The following is a 24,336-nucleotide window of genomic DNA, read 5'->3' as shown; positions in this document are numbered from 1 at the left end:
GAAACTCATAAAGGGGTCTCTCTCTCTCTCTCTCTCTCTCTCTCTCTCTCTCTCACACACACACACACACACATGCGTATATATATATATATATATATATATATATATGTGTGTGTGTGTGTGTATGTGTGTGTATGATTCGAAAAATCCTGAGTGCCAAGTCGCCATGGCGACTGGAAATACGAGCTTGGCGTCTAGCTAATTTAAGACAAAGCATTTACAACTAAGTATCAAGTTGGTCACCAGGCTAGAATTTTCGATCGCTAGGTCGACATTGGTAACTAAATATTTTAGTTTGATGATAGGCATTTGCATAAATCATATCTGTCCGAGAAAAAATAGCGACAAAACTCTTTAATCTGGTTACTGAGTCCAGATCTAAAATTTCCTGTCCTGCCTACAATACATAGCAAAGCTCATAGAAGTCATTGCATATACTGGCTTGGAAAAGTCAGAAGTATAACGTTTGAAGTCTATAACTGTCCACATTTAGGGCCAAATCAACACACACTGGCGCCATAGGCTATACTTCAGGACCCGCCCCTCTTCAAATAAAGTGTTTTTGTATTGTAAAATTACAATGACCAAATTGTCGTCCAGAATGGATTCAGTAATTGTCGTGTCTACACAAAATCTCATTGCTGTATGTAAGTTTATACGGCAGAACCACTCAAAAAGAGAAAAGTGTATAAGTGTAATAATATGTATTAAATATTTCAGAAACGCCCACATGGGAAATTTATACTGCAATAAATCACTTTATTATATAATATTTAAGGCGGAAGTCAAATACATGACCTTAGAGTCCAGCCTACTCAGTGCAGGCATTAATTCGGGCCAGATCACTATCATTGGCATTCATCTTTAGTTACATGGTATTTTTTTTAAAAAATGATGAAATTTGCTAACAGATAAAGGGAAGTGCTAAACTCACTTTCACTACAGTCCATATAGATTTCAGGCTAGTCTGATAGAGCTCGTTCAACTGGGTGATGCTTGGTCAACTCATCACCTCCCACGCGCCCGCATTTCTAGCTTTCTGGACTGCTGTCTCATACCTCTTAATTTAGATAGATTCCCAATTGTCCCCATTGTCTTCTCAATTGTCCCATAGCTTCCCAATCAACACCGGATAATTTTAGTAATCCCATTGGAAGTAAGGGACTCTGCATGCCGAAGTCGCGCGCGTTAACAACTCGGCTATTTCCAAATGAATTTTCTACAGTGAACTAAACTTTACTCTGCTATTTGGTATAAATTAAAGCATATATCTATGTTTATACAACCTCTTTCTTGTAGTCTGAGTAATGAGATACCTGAAACAAAAACTCAGGTTTAAAAAAAAATACAAAAAGAGAAGTTCTGAAGATCAGGAAGTCTTCTAAACTTCCTCACGTAAGTAACGTCCATTCTCATGATCTGTCAACTTATACAATCTCAAAGCATGATGTCAACATTTATCACGTTCATCAGATAAACCGCTTCCCATTATTTCTTTCATCTTTGTCATTTCATACGATATCTTACAAAATGCCCTCTTCTGTGTCAACCAACAAACGGTTGCTGACGAATTGGTCGGTTGTACAATGGTTTCATGATAAAAATTGTTAATGGAGGAATTAAACATAGTTCCGTTATCTGTTCTTAGCATTTACTGAAAAGTACGAACAGTTATTATGGTGGCCTACTAATCTTTCTATTTATAAATATCTGCACAGATTTGAGAAATACTGGTCAAGACTTATTTTTTAAGTGAGTTTCGTTTCACATTGTGTAACTATGATATCCAACATTGATAGATACAATTGTTTCGATTCGAATATGTGGATAACAGGGAAGATAGAATCTACTATTGGAAGCTGAATCTATAGCCAAAAAACAATTTTTGGCTCTTTTGCCGTGTTTGAGCTATGAAAATCCAGTATTAAAACCGGAAGGCGTACATTTCTGCAACTTTCGGTTTCAATAGAGGTAGACTTATTCTTTGCACATTAAATTTATACAAAAAGAAGCTTCTGTCATTCCGCTTTTATTTTATGTGAATCAATATGGAATCGGAAATTGTAAATGATTTCTATTATTTCTAGTTTAAACAAAAGCTGAAATTGAACCTATTCTTGGGACAACTATTTTAAAAAGAAACTGAACTCTATTACCATTTATGCTGCATGGGAACGAATATTGAAACCGGAAACTGCATTGGATTCCAACTACTTCCGGTTTCAGTGGAGGTGGTAGAGTTCACATCTATTCTTGGAATGTTGAATCTACATTTTAAAAAACTCATCTCGCTATTTTTTTACCATTCTTTCTCTATGGCAATTAATATTGAAAAATGAAATGGTAATTTATCCCATTTCCAGTTGCAATAAAGGGATTAGAGCGAATATTTAACCAATTTTGGGACACTATATTCATATTTATTTATTTATTTTCTATATTGATTACTGCTTTTGTTCTGTGGGGATTAATACCGAAACCGATGAAGTGTATTTCAACCACATCCCTTTTCGATTTTTGAGATGCTGAATCTATATCAAAAAACATTTTTCATTACCTTTTACCATTTTTGCTCTTTTGCGATTAACATTAAGTTCGGAATAATTGCGGATTTCTGCCACTTTCAATTAATTAGTTATAAGTATCTCGTTTATACTATATTATCTATAATTCCCCTTCGACTAGATTTATAGTTAGTAAATCAATCAAACAGACAGAAATCTTGTTCAACATCTTTACAACTACAAAACAGAAACAATTAACTTCATTCAGCGGCCCCCTATGTCTACAAGAACAATGGAAATGCTTCACGGACTACTGTGTGTGATCAATGCATTAGTTTTCAAAATCAGATTTTCGTGGGTACAAATCTTGCGTATATTGTGGTTGCTTCAGAAAAATATCAACTGCATAAGAGTTTTACCTCCGTTAGGTGGATTTTGTACATGAACTTCTTCAATGTAGAGTTCCCCTTTTCATTCTTAATTTCTTATCCTATGAACGTTTTCTTATCTATAGAGGAGGAGAAAGGTGAGGTATTCTCAATGGAAATCATTACGTAGCAGAATACGTAAGAAAACTCTGTAGAAATAAACTTCCATAAAGAATTTTTAAGGAGGCGCTCAGTTTCCTCTAAACGCTGCAAGTGAGGACACTTTAGAATTATCACGCCTCAGGATATACTGTATCTTATAAATACCACTTGCCCCAACAATTTATGTCCTGCAACATTAGCCTTTTTAACCATATCTCCTCATAACTATTTAACCGAAACATTGCGTCTGTAATTAGGTGTAGAATCAGTAACGTAAGTTATTTCAGTTCCGCGAAAAAAATGTTTAGTAATTGAAGAATGTCTAGGTAGAAATAACTAAAGACTGATCTTTTTTTTTTTTTTTTTTAACAAGTTCTTGAAGCAACACACAGACAGAGACAAGGTCTTTAAACATTCAAAAATAATAGTAATGTCGAAAAGATGGCAAGAGTCTGATATTACTCTCACATTTCACTTAAATTTTCCAGTTTCTTCAGAAAGCAATACTTTCTTAGTTTTCTCTCAAAGTATTTCAAGATAATGTATGAAAGCACACAGCAATTACATATATTCCCAGAAATATTATGCATAAGTATGAGAATGGGAATACATGAAGAAAGTCATAAAGGAACAAAAGAATTCTACTAAAAATTCTTTTGTGTCAGCAGATTAGTATCAGTATCAGTATCAGATTTTCTGGATTCTTCATAAAGTTACTCATACTGACAAAAGAGATCGATAACAAATTGCCATCAAATACCCACATATTCGACCCTTTTTATCGCGTTTCCATTACACATAATGAATGTATAATGATGAAGAACAGCATTGTTTCCCACTTAAGAGATATTCTTGGCAAATCTTCAGAAGTCAGGAAAGAAAGAGCTTCCTCCCCGCTGGTCTAGTGATTAGCGCGTGTGACTTTGGAGCATGTGGTCCCGGTTTCTACTTTCAGTGGAAGAGCACAAAAACATTAATTTCACAGTCATTCAATTTCATTAATCATTCGTTTCCTTTAGCCTAAAGGGCATATCCATAGGACGTTAAACTAAAATGTTTCATTTCATTTCATTTTCAGGACAGAAAGAAAGAATAAAATATCTATAGTTTAAATTCTGTCATGTATTTTATATATCTAGGTAGATAATTAACATGCTCTGCATAGATAAAGTTGTTTGTGAAAAGTAGTTAATATTTTATATGCATTTGAACCAGCTGAATCTGAAAATTATATTAGTTTTCTTTCACAACGTACAAACATTTGTTATTACGGAGGCTGATTCCTTTACATCCAAACATACTGAAGTTGTTGCTTACTTAAGACATTTCGCAATGCCACCGTCAATAATGGTCGATGTGATGGCCACCGGTATTATAGACCATTGCATCACATCAGTTTCCAATACAGCAGACTTTCTTCCTACTGTACCAGGAGTAAATAGTCCTGTTCTACTTGCAGGCATCCCAGATGTCATTTACCTTGCGAATCCGGTGTGAATAAAGGTCCCGTTTGAGAAATTCAATAGTATGAATACAACTATAATATTGGTCTTTTCGATTATTTTTAAATTGTCCCCCATGTTATTCTTATGGGGACTTTGCACCCTCCTGTCTCAGCTTAGATGTGACCTAAAACAGGATTATTTCTCTGAGAGCTTTAAAACATATTTAACTTTCATGTTTTTGTCTATTATGAGTCTCGAGTTGCAAAGCGCTACAGGCAGACAACTTATTGTATTACCAACATACCTAAACTACTACTAACTTGTAATACCTAAACTGCTATTCAACAAGAGCTGATATGTTTGCAAAATCACGGCTTGTTTCCTTGTTTGAGACATAAGTTTTTGCTGGGGGGACGGAAAATTATTTAGAGCACAGGGGCGCACAATATATAAATACGAGCCTGGTCCTTGTTTGTTCGCTCCTTGATGTGCAGTGGCAATAACGTATGCACGCTGACCGTCTGCCGGGCATTGTGATGAATTGCACGATTCACTGTCGACTGGGCTGGATGTAATCGTTTAGCTGTAACACACTGTGATAATGGATTCTAACAGATCCCCATATCATGGATCTTCTTTAGCTCATATCTAGTGAGTGTCTCACTGACGCACCCTTTGGTAGCGATTTCGTTGTTGATGTGGATTGTGGAGGAGGCTACTGTGCATAACGTTTAATTATAACTAGCAGCAGCCCGTCCCACCACAAACATTGCTTCGACACTGTTTTACTATGCGGGAAATGCTGAAGTTTGCATCGGAGATAGCCATGAAATATCCCTTCCACAATAGCTGAGAGATTGATACACGTGTATGTATATTTCTGTTGCTCTGCGAAACCTGGTTTGATTGGCAATGCTGGAAGCAAGTTGTTCGGAGGGAAACGGATGCGCCTCTGTAGATATTTTTGCAACAGAGAGACAATTTTTAAATGCACAATTAACGAAAAGAAATAAACAATATATATATAGTAATTTATAGTGTTGTATTATCATGTTTCCTATTTTCCACTTCCTACATTTAGATACAATTATGTAGATACATTTATACACTTAACTAACTAACTAACTAACTAACTCTATGGCCTATGGAACCCGGAGGTTCAGTGCCGCGTTCACAAAAGCTCTCCACTGACTTCTATCCTTAGCTAATTGCATGCAGTTTCTACTTTGTATTCCTATCTCTGCGAGATCCATCTTAATATTGTCCTCCCATCTGCGCCTAGGTCTTCCTAATGGTCGTTTTCCTATGGGTCTACCAGTCAAGACTTTGAAAGCGTTTCTACTTTCTTCCATTCTAGCTACATGACCTGCCCACCTAAGCCTCCTAGACTTGACGACCCTAACAATGTTGGGTAAACCGTATAAACTATGTAGTTCATCGTTATGAAGCTTCCGCCATTCCCCATTCTCGTTCCACTTGGGTCCGAATATTCTTCTCAGGATCCTGTTCTCAAATACTTTCAGTCTATGTTCTTCCCTCAGAGTAAGCGACCATGTTTCACAACCATACAGAACAACAGGCATGGTTATCGTTTTATATATTTTAAGCTTCAAATTCCTCGACAGAATTCGCGACGACAAGAGATTTTGAACCGAATAGTAACACGAATTCCCTGCTTTTAGTCGACATTTAATTTCTTCGTGAATATGATTTTCGTCTGTTAATATTGATCCTAAATATTGGAAAGTATCCACTTTATCAAAAGCATTATTTAATATTTTAACGCCTCCACAATTTGCCGTATTACGGTCCCGACGCACTTCCATGTATTTAGTTTTCTCTGCATTTACTTCTAAACCCATGTTCCTGCAAGCGTTTAATAAGATCTCTGCATTTATTTCTACTGTTCTCCTATCATCACCTATTAAATTTACATCATCAGCATATGCCATAACCTGGTGAATGCCGTTCAACTCTAGGCCCTGGTTGCTAGATTTTCCTTATGGCGTATTCCAGCACAAAGTTAAATAATAATGGCGACAACGCATCTCCTTGTTTCAGGCCATTTTCGACGTGGAAGCTCGTGGACAAAAATTTTCCTACCCGGACTTTACTTTGGGATTCACTTAAACATATCTTAATTAATCTAATTAGCTTTCTCGGACATTTATACACTCACATTTATTTATCATGTAAAATGTATAAAATAGATACAATTATGCAAGGTTTACGAAACGCATTTACTTTGATGCCACTAAATTCAAAACATCGTAAGACATTACACTATCGAAGAGAAACTCGAAAGTATATTTTAAAGTAGTAACCAAATCCGTAGCTAGCCAGAGTCCTTAGATGGGGTAATCACAAAGATATCACAAAGGGACATCACAAAACTGTTTATTTATTTATTATTTGAAGAATGAGTAGCAGAGCCATGGCTCCTATTAAAAAGGATATACTATTGACAAATACACAAATCCCGAACTATGAAAGTTCTTCATTAATATACAAATATTTAAGAAAGAAAAATGTTTTTGCATTACATTTACTCTACACCAGTGGTTATCAAACTTTTCGATAACGCGGACCTCCTGTTCATTCGAAAAGTGATCTGTGTACCCCTTGCAACGCTATCTGCAATTTCACAAGGTATTAAAAATATGTACTAATTTGAATTACCACTGACAATAAAAAGATCACGAAAAATATTGCAATAAGGAACTTATTTTAAAGATACATGATTGCTTCTTAGTCAATAAAATGTTTATTGAAAATACAGTAACTTTCAAGTCTGAATTTTTTTTTTTTTTTTTTTTTTTTTTTTTTATAAGGAAATCCACTTGATAAATTCTTAAATGGGGGGTCATTAATATGAGGAATGAAATTCTTGGTGTTTTTCCATAATTGCATTCAAATTTGGAATAAATTTTGTCACCATCAATCTTAGGTCCGATTTCACATGAAGATGATTTCGCTTTAAGTTTCGAATACTGCAAAGAGCAGAAAAGCTTTGCTCACATAAGTAAGAGGTAGGAAAAGGCATCAAATGTTGCAATGTCTTTTTATACAACTATTCATACTCACAGCAGCCACACAACCAAAAGCTACGAAGTTCATTTTCTCTGAAAACGTTTTTCCAAGAAGTACGCAGGATAGTTTCAATAGCTGTTCTTGTTCTGTGTTAGAGAGATTCATATCTTGTATGTCATGGATTTCTACATTAGTGAAAGGATTTTCAATTCAACAATTATTAGGTTGTGGGACAGAGAAATATTCTCGAAAATTTGCAGCTTATGCTTTCAAGTGTCCTTCAAATGTTTTCTGCATTTCAGCAGAGAGTTTCATATGAAGAGTCAATGAAATCCTTCAGCATTTAACTCGTACTGTCCACAGCTGCAGTTTCTTAATCTTAAAAATACTTCTTGCATAATAGCTGTGAGTTACACTTTATTACAACACATTTCAATTTTTAGAGCTCGCGGATCCCCTGGCTAGATCCCGCGGACCCCACTTTGAGAATCACTGCTCTACACAATAGCTTCGTGACATTTTCGGTAACTTTTCTATCATTCTCCGTATGTTTCATTTTATTAACGTCCAAAAATAATAGTAAGAAACAAAACACTTGTATTAATAAGAAAATTTATGTACGAATTATGGAGTGAATCATAGTCTGTGAGGTATGTAACCCAACAATTTCCTCTGTGGTACAGGTTGCACATCTTCCAATCCTTTGAGGGGGCTGCGGTGGCTCAGTGGTAGAGTGTTCACTTTTGGTTTCTGGATCCCTGATTCGATTCCAGCACGTTAAGTGGGCTTTGTGGAGGACAAACATCATTACGTGGGTTTTCTCGGTGTTCTCCCGTATTATACCACTTTCTTCCGCCATCCTCTCACTCATTCTTATCATCAGTTTCCTTTTAGCGTACACGGCATAATCATGGGATGTAAAATTGAATATTTCGTTTGAATTCTTTTGCATTGACCTAATTCTTTCAGTGCGAAGAACGGCCATACCAGCTGGTCCGAGAATCGATAGGCGCAATGCCGAAGGCACTCCTTCTCATCGTATATTTTAACGCATTTCTTTATTTCAAAGATCTTGCATTAAAAAGTTATTCCCGTGCGAAGAACGGACACTTCTGCTAGTACACAATAAAGGATATCATCTTATTCATCGCTTGCATTGAACTTACCAACTCTCAAAATAAATAAGACTCGACGGATTATTTATATTTACAGTTACCGTTGTGGACCTCGATGCAACTAGTAGTCATGATTGTTCTGATGCAATAACAAGACCACCTGAGTTTGAAATTCTTGAAATGAGAAAAGGCCAACGGGAGATGTTTGCTGCATCTGAAGTCTGTTCAGCCCTACATTTAAATCACGATAAACAAACCCATGTGCAACTAAAAGCACATTGTGTTCTACCGACGTTTATACACCACCGCAAAACAGTTCGTTTCTTTTGATTATTACATTTACTATGAAACAACCATATAAAATTACACTATTATAAATGCAAAAATATAATACAGATTATCTAATAATGCTGTAATCGAGTATGCTTAATAAAACAATAGAAACATATTTAATCATGCACGATGATTGTGCCACCACTTTAACTATGTAGATATGTTCTGCTTTAAGTCGGAATGATGGTTCGGTTAACGTGAATCATGGTTCGGTGAATGCTTCAAGTAATCTGCACGATGACAAAAGACTGTCAAAATAAATGTGTACTATTTGCTCTTTCACGTGCGAGAGTGGGATTGATGCATCACTAACCAACATTTTTGAACAGTGGAAGGATACGAATATTATATTAGGGAATTAGGGTGACTGGTAATTCGATGCATTCCTTGCAAAGGGATATTCTATAAGTACTTTGGAACATAGTAATTTCACATGTATGATTTATTTGAACTTTGTCGGTTAACAAGAGGTGCGGGAGAAAATTTTATTCTGAAACACTTCCACATATTGCAGAGCAATGAAATTTTACATGTGAAATCCTGCATACCTATATAGGTCGTGTGTGGTAATGCACAACTCGTAAGTCTTCACCATTGCTCCGATTGCTGCGTTATAGGTCCGAACGTGAAGTAAGGTGTAATAGTCCAAAATCCATTACTGCACCTCAGAAAACATCGTGGCAACATCGCAGACGTACTTGCCAGAGTTGAACACAGACTTCCTTTGGTGGTCGTAAGTCTACACGCTGTCATTGGTTTGACATAGGTTTTTATGCATGTGTGTTTATACAAGGGAATGACTGAAGGAAGCGTTCGGACCTCCAACTCCGGGCTCACATCGGTCTTTTAGGTGGGTCTAGGATTTGGGAAGAAATTAGCTGTGGCCTTCTAGAAGGTACTATTCCTGCCTTTGCCTGGCAGGAGTGAAAAAAAAACAAAACCAAGGAAAACCTAGTCAAATCAATGACAGCGTGCAGACTTACGACCACCAAAGGAAGTATGTGTTCAACTCTGAACGACCAAAGTGATGGTCATGTTTACTTCGGATCAGCATGAGGTTTTACTACTTGCTTTCCAGGCAAAGAGTACCACAATTACCAGGATATACTATGCCTCACTGCTGCGTGCGTTCTGTGAAATCTCAGAGCGTGGTATGCTGACAAAATGTATCCGTCTCTGGAAAACCACGCACCCGCTCATTGCCCGAATCTTGGCCAGACAGATGCACGACCCTGGGACTGCACACCACCTTCATTCCGCTTCTTTCCAACCATGCAGTCATTTCCTAGTGGCATGTACTTCTGCGATGTTCCACGCTGTTTTCTGAGGTGCAGTAATGGATTTTGGACCATTACACCTTATTTCATGTTCGGACCTATAACACAGCAACGGTGCGGACTTACGAGCTGTGCATTACCACACATGATCTACATAGGTATGCAGGATTACACATGTAAAATTTCATTGCTCTACGATGTGTGGAAGTGGGTAGGGGTAACATTTTCTTCCGCAGCTCTCGGTAACCGGCAAATTTCAAAGAAATCACACATATGCAAATTACTCAAACTATTGATTTGTGACCCCCGGTTCATATAGGTGAAAATGTTCCAAAGTACTTGTAGAATATCCCCTTGAAAGAATTACGGAAAAGCCTCTCGCAATCGGTATCAGATAGGACGGTGGTCCGAAGTTTGCATATTTTTGGTCTTGGGGGTGTAGCTGTAGTAAAGAAACTAGTCCTTCGAGCAGGAAACATTGCAAAATGGCAATCTTGAGTAAAAATGTAAAGACTGCTCCGATGAACAATGGAAAATGGTATTCTGGAAAGATGTTTCTAAATTTAAACTTTTCGGTCCCCAACGCCAGATGTTTGTGCGTCGCTCTCCCAAAAGTAGCCTTCATCCAGACTGTATAATGACTACAGTGAAACACGGAAAAAGTAGTGTCAATGTATAGGGATGTTTTACAGGCAATTAGGTTGGTGATTTAGTTCAAACCAACGAAATAATGAACGAACGTGTATCATAACATTTAAGTGGGGCATGCAATTCCATTAGGAACACGGAGTTTGATCCGTAACTTTGCACTACAACAGGTTAATTATGCCAAACATTCTTGCCAGTTACGCAGTAATTATATGCAAAGTAAATAAGAGGCTCATATCATATAAAAATGGAATAGCTGCCACAGTCTCTGGATTTGTTACTCATCATCGACCTCCTGTTGGAAGAATTTCACATGGAAACAAATACTGAAGATCTCCGGAAATTTCTTTAAAGCTGTTGGAATCGCATAACTTTGCGAAACGAATAAATTGATCACAAAATGCTTGGAATTTGTAAAGCTTTGATCATGGCTAAGGCACTTCGATGAACGCAAACTTCCTCAATAAATGTATCTCAATGGAAACAAAGCAGTATATTTTCATTTCCTTACATTAACAATGAGTTTATTTTGCAAAACAAGTCCAATAAACATGGATTTGTTTGAATACAGTGTATTTTCTGTGGACAATTCTAAAAAGTCAGAAGTGTGCTCAGACTTTTGACAATGACGCAGGTCTGTAACGATCAAATTTTTGACCGTATAACTTATGTATATAAACCATATTAAGTTTCATATGCGAATGCACCGAACCAAAACATACATACAAAAAACACTACGGTAATCAGCATGTTATGATTCAAAAATATTAATATGAAGTACAGAAGTACATATTTTTGCTGCTTTATTAAAGTTGAAAGAATGAAGGAGTTTGCAAGAGGAACTTGACAAGAAAGATTAATAATTCAAGTTTTTAAAAGAAATTCTAGTCATACTGCACCACGACATGAAAGACATGGAGAAAAGTACCAAGAGTATTGGCGTATAAGTACGTTGTCAGATTATTGTTCGGCAGAGAACAGCTGAACTCAATTAATAATGCACAGTATGTCTACCATGTTTCGAAACTGGTAAAACGCTGTCATTTAGCTAGTAGGCTCAATTTAGTCAAATCCTTGAATCGTAGAATTCTTAGACGACTCCAGAGGGTTGGTGTCAGCCAACTGAAAATGACGATAAAACCTTGGCATCAGCAGAAACAAGATGACATATATTGTAGTTCCAAAATCTCAAACTGTTCTTTTTGCATGACAATGGGCTAGCTAAAAGGAAAAGGAAATCCTACAGTTTCCTGAACAGAAACAAATAGCTTTTGTCCAGTTCACCAGGCTTTATACCATTTTTTTTTATTATTATTATTATTATTATCATCAAATTCTACCTCAAGAAGTACAATTTATTTGTTTCGAAAATCGAAACGACTATAATCACGGAACTCGGCAGCACATCAAGATTTATTTCATGGAGGAATATAGAAATTGTAGTAAATTGTTTTAACTTATTTGTAAACAGAAAATAATAATATTTTGAAACTATTATCTCTTAATTGGTAAATTTCACTTAAAACGCCGAAAGCAACTTGAAGTTGATGTTAACATTAAGACTAGTATCATTAGCTTAAATTAGATAAGTGAGACTTCTTAAGTTATATTCTGATGTTTGTAAAAACTGCAGTCTAAACGCAAAGGAAACTATAACAAATTATAATAATTTTAATATGAGGCGCATATGTAAACACAGAAGAGCCCTTGGTTCGATAAGCGGACTATCGTGGTAAGTGCAATTTGCCAGTGTGCACTGTCGAGCGTCATAACGGCCGAATGGAAGGTGTAATCGTGTGGAAAGCAATTGGGTAAAACACGCGACTTCGGCTGCTACGCATTGAGAACGATCTTCTAACCAGTGATAAATGCATCAGGAAAGTCTGACAGACAAAGGTTATATTATTCCTTCAGATAACTCTGAACGCCATATTTGAGCAGCACAATTCCTGGCCACATGATTCGAGTGTGTCCAAGACTTCTTCGAGGAGCGACGATACTGCCTGCACAGTTGCCTGACATGTCGCCCATCGAACATATGCCAGGAATTGTCAGCGCTTCATTCGTTATGATCCTCCAGCACACAGTTTCATGTCCTGTGAACTCGTATAAAAGTAGACAATTCCTCTGGGCACACCACCGAAATTCCAGTTTGATTCGATCTAACATCGTATAGTAGTCTGATGGTAACATGTGGAAGTTTCACATCATACTGTTTATCAAGGCTAAAGGTATTGTAGAATTATGGAATTATAATCATTTCTGACTAGTCACGTAATGAATCTGTAGTAAAAATTTCATTGTTTGCATAATACATTAATGAACAATGTATTCAGAGCAATTTCTTTTACTAGCAGCGTTTGGTGAAATACAGAAAATGATTATGAAAAATTAATGAGTATATGTTTTACAAAGCAATTGTCTGCTACTATATGAATATCCTATCCATCTTTCTGGCGACTAAATCTACTTTAAAATGTATATTTGTGAAGGTGATGAGCAGCACCCTACGAAAACTATCCCCTAAAGATTATTGTTTGTTAACTCCAATTCTATAGGAGCTGCTACTGTCTATGAAAAAGATTTAAACCTCGTCCCATTAACATCCATTCATTTTAACATGAAAAATCTAGAGATCGTGGCGGTGTAAATTTATGGCGACAGACAACAAAATTTCTCAAATTCAGCTTAGATATATTGTGTGAGTTACTAGGTGAAAGGTTTTGCTCCCCTTAGTTATGCTTTATCATAGATATCTATAACAACCCTGAATTATTAGTACCATTCATTCTTTCTTTGCTACTATTGAAGACATGCCGTATGATATTCTATCTTAACTGGAACTGAAGTCTAGAGTAAGGATCTTTTGATTATTGTCCCACTACAGTACAGGACTTTCAATGGACCGTATTGATATTCTTAATGCCTCATTTGTGAAGGTAAAAAAACAACACTACCTATCAACATAAAATTGAGTTATAGCTTTGTCTGTATATCTCTTAACAAGAGTCTATTATATGGAATTAGATGAAAATAATCTATTGAGAAGGTAATGAGAAATCGTGCGGTGAGAAATGTAGTTTCCCTAGAATAATTGCATATTTTCCGCGATACTGTACTATTTTCGACACTATTTCAGTATATTTTGCTTCTACAAATTATAAATGCGAATGTCCATACAAATGCACGATGTGGACTGAAATAATTTATATATTCGCATCAGTCAAGAAAAAACAAATACAATATGTTCTAAACGAATTATTAGTTTGGCGCAAATGAAATGTCCACCCCAGATGTGTCATTTCCAACTACAATACCTGATTAATCAAAGTAGTCGCCGTCTGCAACCACACATACTTTTGCCACTGCTCAGCCAATGTTTAGATTCCGTGGCGAAAGAAGTATCAATATGAAGTCCTCAAAAGCACGTTGCACTGCTGAACCATCAAGGAAGGTCTCGAGATGATCGAGACGTCGGAAGAAGTGGTAGTTGGTGAGAGACGTCAGCGAAATAAGGTGGGTAAGGAAGAGTTTTATACTGTAACTCTCAGAGAGTCTGCACCACCTTTGAGCGACATGTGGGCATGAATTGTTTAACATAAGAACACCATATCTATTGACCATTGGTAAGTTGCGAATAAGTTTGGGCTGTATGTCATCGAGTTCAGCACTATAACGATCCGCAATAATGGTTTTACCTCAACAGAGAAATGGCATGAATCACACCAATCATAACAAAAGCAACACCTATGAGCAGAGGTGTGGTTTGGGACACTGTTCTGGACGTTGATCACAATCCAATCACTGTCCTGACCACTTACGATTATCATAGGAGATCCATTTTTCATTAAAAGTGACAATCCGATACAGGAAACTTTCACAGTTTTCCTTACACTTGAACTCCAGATGGCGATTCTTGTTGGCCGTATCAACTCACATATCAGTCCCATAAGTTCAGCTTTATCATTTTTACCGATTGAATGGAACAGTTGAACGACAGAGGTATGGTATATGTTCTGCAATGGCAAAAACCTTTTCCGAAGATTTGCTTCCACGGTGTTCCTAAGAAGTTTATCCAAACATAATGTTGGTCAGTGCCTATGGAGCTCATTTTCCAATGCTGTGTTACCGAAATAAAATTTAATGAATCAACGGTACGTTCATTCGCCATTCCCAGCCCATATGCAATATTAATGATTTTAGTGGCTTACTATGCAGAATGTCTCAGTTTGAAGTTGTGAAAATGACCTCCAAGTTGGGATATAAATTAATATAAATAATCCAACTTTGAAGCAATATTGTTCTCGTGGTCCCAAGGACAGAAATGTTTTAAATTAGTTATACTGGATTCTGCATCCTCTAATTATCATAAAAGGTACATCTAGAAATTTATTCGTGTGGACACTTACCATTCGCATGAATGGTAGTTCTTTATAAGAACTTTAAAAAAAAAATCTTTAGTAAATCTACTCCTAAGTGTATCTCTCAACGTTTAACCACTACAATGTTACACACGTTTTTCTAATTTTACATTTCATGTTCTCACGAAACAACGTATCTTACAAAGCCCTGTATCCCTAGGTAGAATTGTAGCGAACATAGTTAACGTATTCGTCACTTTGAAAAATTTGTTAGCTGGTAGGAGCTTCCAAGCCAAAGAGAAAGAATAGTAGTAGTATTAGTAGTAATAGGTGGTGGTTGTAGTTGTTGTTGTGGTGGTGATTATTATTATTATTATTATTATTATTATTATTATTATTATTATTATTATTATTATTATTATTATTATTATTATTATTATTATTATTATAGCACATTATTATTATAACATCAACATTCCTAATGTTTACCCTCGCTGAACAATTTACCCTTTCCTTCGCTATATTACCCTAACTTTATTGCTTTATAAGGCAAAATGAAATGGATATTGTGTTTTGAAAGTGTTTCCACGAAATTTCATATCTTTAAATAATGACCGTGAAATTAAGTGGATACAATAAAATTATCTCAGTGATAGTCAATAATTTTAAACTACACAGATATATCCTACCATCAAATTAGTTCATTCACACGGTAACACTTAATACAAAGATCTATCAATAATATTAATCTTCAAGTACCAAAACTATTCAATTAATAATTTTGAGAGTTTTTAAAACGAAACAAAACAAATAGTGGCAAGTACATGCGCATATTTCAGTACTGTTATTCCAGTTTGTGAAAGTTGTCAAATATAAGATTAATAATAGTTGGAACATGTAATAAAGTTTCTGAATTAATTGGAAAGAGTATATTAATGTTTTCTATTTCTTCTCTTCCAGAATGTTCAACACCTTCATAGGCGGCTCGAGAAATTACGAAGAAAGGATGACAAGTACCTCATTAGTGTTTGTGGCTCTTCTACAAGTTCTGTGTTTCTATTCATCACAAACTGCAGTTTTACCACGACCACCTGAACTTGAAGGTTATTCAACAAATCATATTCACAGCGTCCCAGTCTCCGCCCCAAGCCAAACGCTATCAACATCAAGTGAACAACCGAAACAAATACCACCTCCTCCTTACCCATTAAGTTCTACTCCAGAGTACGAAAATCAAGTTCCCGGCCTTCCTCAGTTCCGATTACTCTGGGCAACTGAAAGTTTGGTTCCAACGCGTGCGCAAACAAGCACTTCTTCAACGCCCTCACACACTCCGCATTCTATTGAAAGAACAATTCACGTGCCCCAATATACCAAGAAATCAGAAGTTATACAAAATTTAATTTATATCTGAAATATTTATTACAAAGACTACACAAATACCTACAAATAGGGTGTTGTGAAAATAGGAAAAAAAAAAAAAACACCAAGTGTTAAACATCGCATTTGTATTTTGTTCTAGGTATATATTTAAGATCCTCACATTTCTATTTATAGAGACGCAAGTACTCGTAAATACTCACATACCACGAGTTAAAGCCGAGTTAAGTTTACGTTTTATAGAGCAAAATTTTGAAGGTTTGCGAAATGCCGGTGTGTTGGAGTTTTAAAGAGTGAGCGAAGTAATTCTGATTATTCAAACGGTGTAATTCTTGTAAGAGGTCTTCTACACTTTGTGTTTACAGAATACTTCGAAAACAATATTTATTTTGCACTCAGCGCAACTTTAGTGTAGGCTATAACATTGCTGCGTAGGAAATGTTACCAATCAACGCACGCAAGTAATAGAAAACACACGTCCTAGGCACGAGACGAAACCATGTTTTTAATCTAGTCTTCCTTGAAAGAAATGCAATTATATTTTTATAGAGAAATAAAATAATGAAGTAGAATAGTTATTAACATTTGAACTCTTAAGTATTTATATAGATTAAGTAATATACAAGAATGCATATGTTTCCAAGATTATTCTAATTTCTTTAATTGTGTTTGTACTAAGTATTCCTTCAAGTATTCTTAAGTACTCCTTCAGTAAATAAGTACTTCTTCAATACACAAATAAATAATACCTGAATCAAAATACTTTGTTAATATGAACAGATGTGCTATGAATCTTACGAGGAAGGGGAACTTATACAGACAAGAATAAGAAAATGTCCTCCAATAAATATAACATGCAAACACTTTCTATGGATTCGATTCTACTGTATTTAGTAATACTACAATAATGTATCTAGCACCTCTGCGCGTACCTAATGTACCATTACATCAGTCAGTATTGGGATATATATTCTTTCTCATTTCGCTAAGAATTTACTATATGTATCAAATTAATAAGGGTGTGATACTCAGGATATAATAACGCAAAACAATTAAATAAATCAGTAATTATTATTTTTATTTTAATCATGATGACTAAGAACAGAAAATAAAAACTCATTGCCTGTAATATTATCAACATCGTACTACATATGCTGCAATTATTGACAGATTATTTGAGGCAAATTGAAAATGATCCTCCGCTAATCTCTAAAATTTTGATGAAAGAATTATTCTCTTTACTAATCAGTCAAACGCAATAAAATCATCTTATTCCCCTTTTACCTTCTTCACTCTTTCTCAAATAATATCCTAATATCAGTTCCCTTTTAAACCATGGCATACACAGCCGTCTGTGAGACGACCGGGCTCACCCCGCGGATTAATTCACAGCCAGCTGGAGACAAGTCTCAGTTACGAGGTCTTTTACTTTTAGCTTTCTGTCAACGGATAGAATGAATTGTCTTATACCGTTTAAAATCTGAAGAAACGATCTATCGAATGGATATCATACCAATAGATTGTATCGATTTTTAGGTTGTAAAAATAGTATGTTAATGGGTTAACTATCTCCAGTATTCATTTTTGACTTAAGTTTCTTAAATGTATTATATCCACCTAATTTTCACACAATAATTACGTTCTTCAACTGGCTGAGTTTTGGGGAAAAGAATGGCGTATGCTGTATATGGTTACGACTAGAAACTTTATACAAAAGCGTATTCAACGCAGCATAAGTAACGTAATTCAAAATATTTCTTCATGTAATATGGTGTTTTGTATGTAGCGGTGTGCGTCAATATTGCCAGGTAAAAATTAGAAGTTGTTCTTATGAATATTGTGGGGAAAAGATACAACTGTCGGTTTTTGCTTCTGAAATAGTAAAAATATTAGGCTACGCTTTATATAGGTTACCAACATTTAACCTAAGTTATGAGTTTCTTGTAAAATGTAAAACGAGTTGTATCTATTTCTTTTTATGTCTTAAACTTATATAGATAAAACAAGATAGATTCAGATGTGTTCTACACTGTAAAACTACCTGCAAATACCCCTTTGCTAGCAAAATTAAGCCAAGTTAGATTTTTACATATTTTTTTCTAAAATCCTATTTACACACTCGAACTCGTAGAACTGTCCCGCTGGCCCTGGGTATGACCCTATCCTATCTTCCAAAACCTTTGGATAAATGATGCTGTTAGTCCTCACATTTGATGCCAACACGTAGAATTCTTGACAGGGACATGTACAATTGCCCATGAGAAAAAATGTGATGAGAACGGACCGATTCAAGTGAGTTATTGTTAATGCCTGTCCTAGTGCCTTTTGACAATATTTGTAGTTAAAGGTGATAATGTTACTATGGTAGTTTCTAAAGTAAAAACTTTCAACTGTTATTGATGGCTGGAAATGCACGCGCGACTTTTCATTGAAATTTATGGACTGATGTAATCACACAACTCTGATTATTTTCAATTTGCTCTGTGTACATTTTATGTTCCTCATTCAGTACAAAAAACACATGTAGCATTAAAATTAGGTATTGATAACACATTTAAGAAAGTTGAGATAAATCAAAAACGAATTAAGTTTCGGTTCCTCATCGCAACTTTTGCTATCAAAAGTTACTATTAAAAAGAAAATTTAAAAGTTGTTGTAGACATAACGATCGAATGGTGAAGGAGAAAATACATTTAGTATGCTGCTTATCTAATAACTAAATTTTATAGTACGCTTTCTAAAAAGAAAATTTAATACTACGCAATCACAAGAAGGCGCGTATCTCAGTTTAGTTAGAGAAAATTAAAGTTATTTATTGACGTAGTAATTGTAATGACAAATCACACGAATTATTGCTTATTACCGTTTCTTCAAGATTTATTACAAAAGCACGTGGAAGCTAGCAAGTAACAACTTCAAAGTATCTCTAAAGGAGAAGATCCATAAATTACAAACTAATCAATGCAGATTCCAGATGGAGATAAGTTTCTTTTGGAGCTAAAAATGAAATTAAGTACTATGTATTATACGTTATCTTAATTGTTATTAAATTTTATCACTCATCAGGTCTCAAATGAGAAATCGATTAAAAAAAAAAAAGAAACTCTGAACAGAAGAATATACATTTAAAAAAAAAACTACAAATTTGTGTGATATCTTTTTCTAAAACTATAAACATTTAAATGTTATCATATTAATTTATTTTTTTCCTGAAAATAATAAACAAAATAACGACAATAAAACATTTGTACTCACCTGCTCTGCCTTCAACGTCAGCTCAATGAAGATCTGCTGTAGCTTTTCGTTCACAAAATTGATACAGAACTGTTCAAATCCATTCTTCGCAAATATTTCAAATCCGTAAATATCCAAAATGCCAATATTTTGTTCTCTGATGTTTGTTTCCATTGCACTGTTCACTCGCTATTATTGAGAATAATAAGAAAAATCGAATTTTGAAAAGACAGAAAATGGTAATATATTCGCCTACTAAGACAACAAAATAAATCAAAATTCTCCCTGAAGTTAATCATTTAAAAAAAAAATAAGATCTTTCAAAATTTTAAATTGAATACGTCATATCAACGTAAAACAAATAGTTAGTAAGTTGTTTATATATCTACAGCATCTCTAACGAAAGATAGACAATATTTTTATTAATTAAGCAGCAGCGTGAAAAAGAAAGATTAAATTTCGGAAACTTGTATTTAATATATATATATATATATATTTATATACATGCATGTCGTCCATATTTCAACTTAATTCTACTTTATTGCTCTATGCGCCTCAAAATACAATACACAACATACCAGCGTGTGCTGCATATTGTTCTCTTACGATGCATTTTAAAGTTGAAAAACTGAACATGTTTTGGCCAGTAAATGTTCCATAAGGTTCAGAATTAAATCACTATTATCTTTGTATTCTAAGAAAATAAAATTTATAACGTTCTATGTAATTCTGCTTTATGTAAGTCTGTATATTAAAGGAAGCCAAAGACTGTACAAAATCTTATACTTTTTATGTACTTTCGAAAATAAAGTAATTCACTTAGCGACTTGTTTCTGATTTATTTATACGCTTAAAGGATCGCCATTAAGGTGTTTATCATACTTCGGATGGATATTTGTTTCGAACCACTTTGTTCTCTTCAAAGCAATTGTGACAGTACAATAGTTTCTTTTTATCGGTTACCAATATTTAAATATGACACTGTATTACGAATGTACTGTTGGTAGCTAAGTCAATTCAACCATTATTTAAAACAAAATAATTTTATAAAATAAACCCATTAACTTTAACTTACGAGTTCACATATATTTCTTTTTAAGTACTCGTTATAGCCTACTGGTACTTGCGTTCCTCTTATCCAAATGTCGAGGCTATACAAATAATGATCTTTTACGTAAGTTGTGTTTGGTATCTTAAGTTCTACAAGTGACACAATTGCAAATGCATAAACTTCTACATAAGAATATTAAATGAAGAACAGAAGAAGCAATCCCTATATATAAACAGATTTACACGTGTTTCTATTCTCATTTATTCGGCGATCGTTATGAATGAGTAGAACGATGCGCAGAAGTTCGTTTGTCTCTCTTTACTTACTACAAAAAGTATAACTCCTGGACTTGTGTTGACTCTGGAATTATTACTTAAATAATTAATAATGTTTTGACCAGAGTATGTACTTCTTTGTTAAAATTAAATTAATTCCTAACAGTTTCCATAACGTAACGTATCTTCTTCAGACGTTAATTGGCATATGTATGTTCATATTAATGTAGGTATGCGTATCTCTTCGTCATACCTCACACAGTGACTACTATACTATCTCAACTAAACTGCATGGAGTAATTCATCAAACTTACGAAAACAAAACGAGAAATATTATTCTTTAACTAACTATATAACAGTATTGTGATTACTTTCACTAAAGATGGTTCCACAAGAAATTTATCAAATGAGTATCTGTCTAGGTTAATTTTCGTATGTTTTCTATGTTTATTAGATTGGTCATTATTTTATTTGATTATTAAGGGCATGTTCTATTAATATTCACTCTCGTGCATTCTCTTTAGTCATTGTGCTACGTAAAACAATTCAGGGTTCACACTGAAATTCTGGTGCTGATTTCCCCAACTAAGTAAATTTTCCCTACTCCACAATACCGCAAACACTTTAATCTATGGTTAGGTTTAGAAAAATTTTCTTTATCGACCTTCACCGTCCCCAAAGACATCCAATATTCTCCTTTTCATATCTTAAATAAAGTAAAAGTTTACGTTTAAACTGTAAATACTTATTATAAGTCAAACTTTCTGTACTTGGTGTTAGCTTGAAAATCTTGAATTCGATTCCTATATCACATAGGATGTCACTCCTACCAAGCCAAACTACTGCTACTCTACGAAAACTCAATATCTTGCTATATCTCTCTATTCTTAATCTTTGCGTAGCTATCTTATAATTCTCTTACATCTACAGGATGTCTACTAAAATTCCACATTGAAATTTCGGGAGTTTTTCGTGACCTTTTCTTTACCAAATCATACAATTTCGCAACATTCTCAAAAGCGAATTTGGGTGCGAATTACGCCAAATGTTCATGCATGCGATAGAAGCGTGCTTTGCTTGTGATTAGGTAGCGTCTGAAGCTGACCATAGACCTTTTTGGTGATGAATTTTGACGTTTTATAGAACAAAATTTTCCAGTCTGTACTTATATTTGTACAGATAAAAAAAATCGTGACCCAAAAGCTAAATTTCGTGACTTTTTCTTGACTTTCATGACCGTTTTCTGATTTCGTGACTTTTCCGGGACTTTCGTGACTTTCGTGACCGATAGACAACCTGATCTATAACCTCTATAAGCTCACTTTCGTATCGTACATGATAATCACATTTCTTAATATCTTCATAATCTTCTTGGTAATCTTAACTCATAGTCAAACTATATTCAAACTACCTCAATTCTATCTTATTCCGCACAGGCTACTCTAATTTTATTTGGTAACAGCAAGTCTTACATTTATAAGCACTTTGTGCCATCTCATATTCCAACATTTGGAATACACTAAAACATTAGTACGAAACAATAATTATTCGCTAATGGTAACTTAAATATCTTTGCATTCTGAATAGAAAAAAAAAATGAAATGAAATCTTTAAGTTTTACGTCCCATGGTTATGCTGGTGAGGCTAAAGGAGACGGTGATGATGAGAGATGAGTGAAATGTTGGAATGAAGAAAGTGGGAGGATATGGGAGATCCCCGAGAAAACCCACGAGCACGGTGTTTGTCCACCACAAAGTCCACACGACGCGAGCTGGGATCGAACCAGGGACCCCAAGCAATGGAGGTGAACGCTCTACCACTGAGCCACCGTGCCCCCAGGCATTCTGAATAGAGTTATAAACATAAACAAGTAAACATGTATCGAAATTTGGCCTATCTCTTCCATTATTTAAGTGGCCTGTCCAATAAATGCGTGAACTGAGCAAGTACGGTGACCCTGAGTTGAAGTTAGGCCATGTGCACTTATTGCTCTGTTGGCAGGGGACCCACTGGTGTAGCAGTAACCGACAGACCGTCGAGACGAGCGTATAACTAGAGGTAGCATTTTTTGTGGTGTCCTGCTTTTGTTCGTGTCAACGATGGATATTAATGAACAGATGGAACATGAATCAACATCAAACGTTTGGTGAAACTTGCAAAAAGCTCGCAGGAACTTCATACATGAAATGCTAAGGGCTGTTTATGGTAACAATACACTGAAGAAAACACCTCTTTTCAAGTGGATCAAGCATTTCCGTGAGGACCGTGAAGACTGCAAGGATGAGGCAAGGCCAGGACTACTGTCGACCCCCTGTGCTGAAGACAGCATTGAACGTGTACGGTCTCTTGTGCTTTCCGATCATCGATTAACGATCCGGGTGATCGATGATCAACTGAATTTAGGAAATTATCTGTGCACACGATTTTAAGGGAACATTTGGAGTTGAGACAATTGTGTGAAAAATTGTCCCAAAGTGGCTAACACCTGGCCAAACACTACGATCGATCACAACGCTAGATCACCCCGTACTCACCAGACTTAGCCCACTGCGATTTCTTTTTGTTTCCGAAATGTAAAATGGTCATGCAGGACCGGCACTGGGACGACGTGGAGACGACAAAATGTGAAACGTCACGGCACCTAAAAAGCGTGATTTCTAAAGACTTCCAGGGATGTTTTCAACAATGGACACGGAGATAGGACAAGTGTATTGCTACAAATGCGTCATGATTTTTAAAATTAAAATTTCGTGACATACCCAATGGGACTGTCGACACATCGGTTACAAACTAGTGCCATACCGTAACATCGAAAGTAAACCTGAACGACTATGAGAAAGGAAGGTACAAAAATGCACGAATAAATAAATAAATAAATAAATAAATAAATAAATAAATAAATAATAATAAAAACGTTTGCATTCGTATTTTCAAAATGCTATTAAAAAACAAACAAGCCGTGCATCAAAAATAAAAGCACTCAATAAAATAAACTTCCTCCAAGGAACCTTCATCACCTTGTTCCTGGTTTCCTTGACCGGAATCCGCTAATCCTTTCATTCTAATAGTTTCCCCATTTATCCTCCGAGGTGAATGCCGCACTGTTGATATTATTTAGTTTACTCTCAGTGGTCACCCACGTGCATTGTTTGA

At 35.3% G+C, this 24,336-nt stretch overlaps 1 protein-coding gene and 1 long non-coding RNA gene across 2 annotated transcripts in view; one reads left to right on the top strand and one right to left on the bottom strand.

Moving 5' to 3' along the window:
* Positions 1–20,171, top strand: part of LOC145678366 (uncharacterized) — a 74,909-nt gene extending 54,738 nt beyond the window's left edge. Inside the window, exon 2 of the long non-coding RNA XR_014130366.1 lies at positions 16,204–20,171. This is a non-coding gene — a long non-coding RNA (uncharacterized LOC145678366). The remainder of the gene's footprint in view (positions 1–16,203) is intronic.
* Positions 1–24,336, bottom strand: part of LOC145678365 (unconventional myosin-Ie-like) — a 327,951-nt gene that overhangs the window by 247,955 nt on the left and 55,660 nt on the right. The window contains exon 10 of the mRNA XM_081748425.1: positions 19,879–20,046. Within this exon, the coding sequence (XP_081604551.1) occupies positions 19,879–20,046 (168 nt within the window). The remainder of the gene's footprint in view (positions 1–19,878; positions 20,047–24,336) is intronic.

The sequence above is a fragment of the Thermobia domestica genome, chromosome 2 (assembly GCF_964235325.1).
Source record: "Thermobia domestica chromosome 2, izTheDome1.hap1.1, whole genome shotgun sequence".
Classification (NCBI taxonomy): Eukaryota; Metazoa; Arthropoda; class Insecta; order Zygentoma; family Lepismatidae; genus Thermobia; species Thermobia domestica.
Note: the sequence above shows the minus strand (reverse complement) of the source record. Positions and strands in the feature narration are given on the sequence as shown.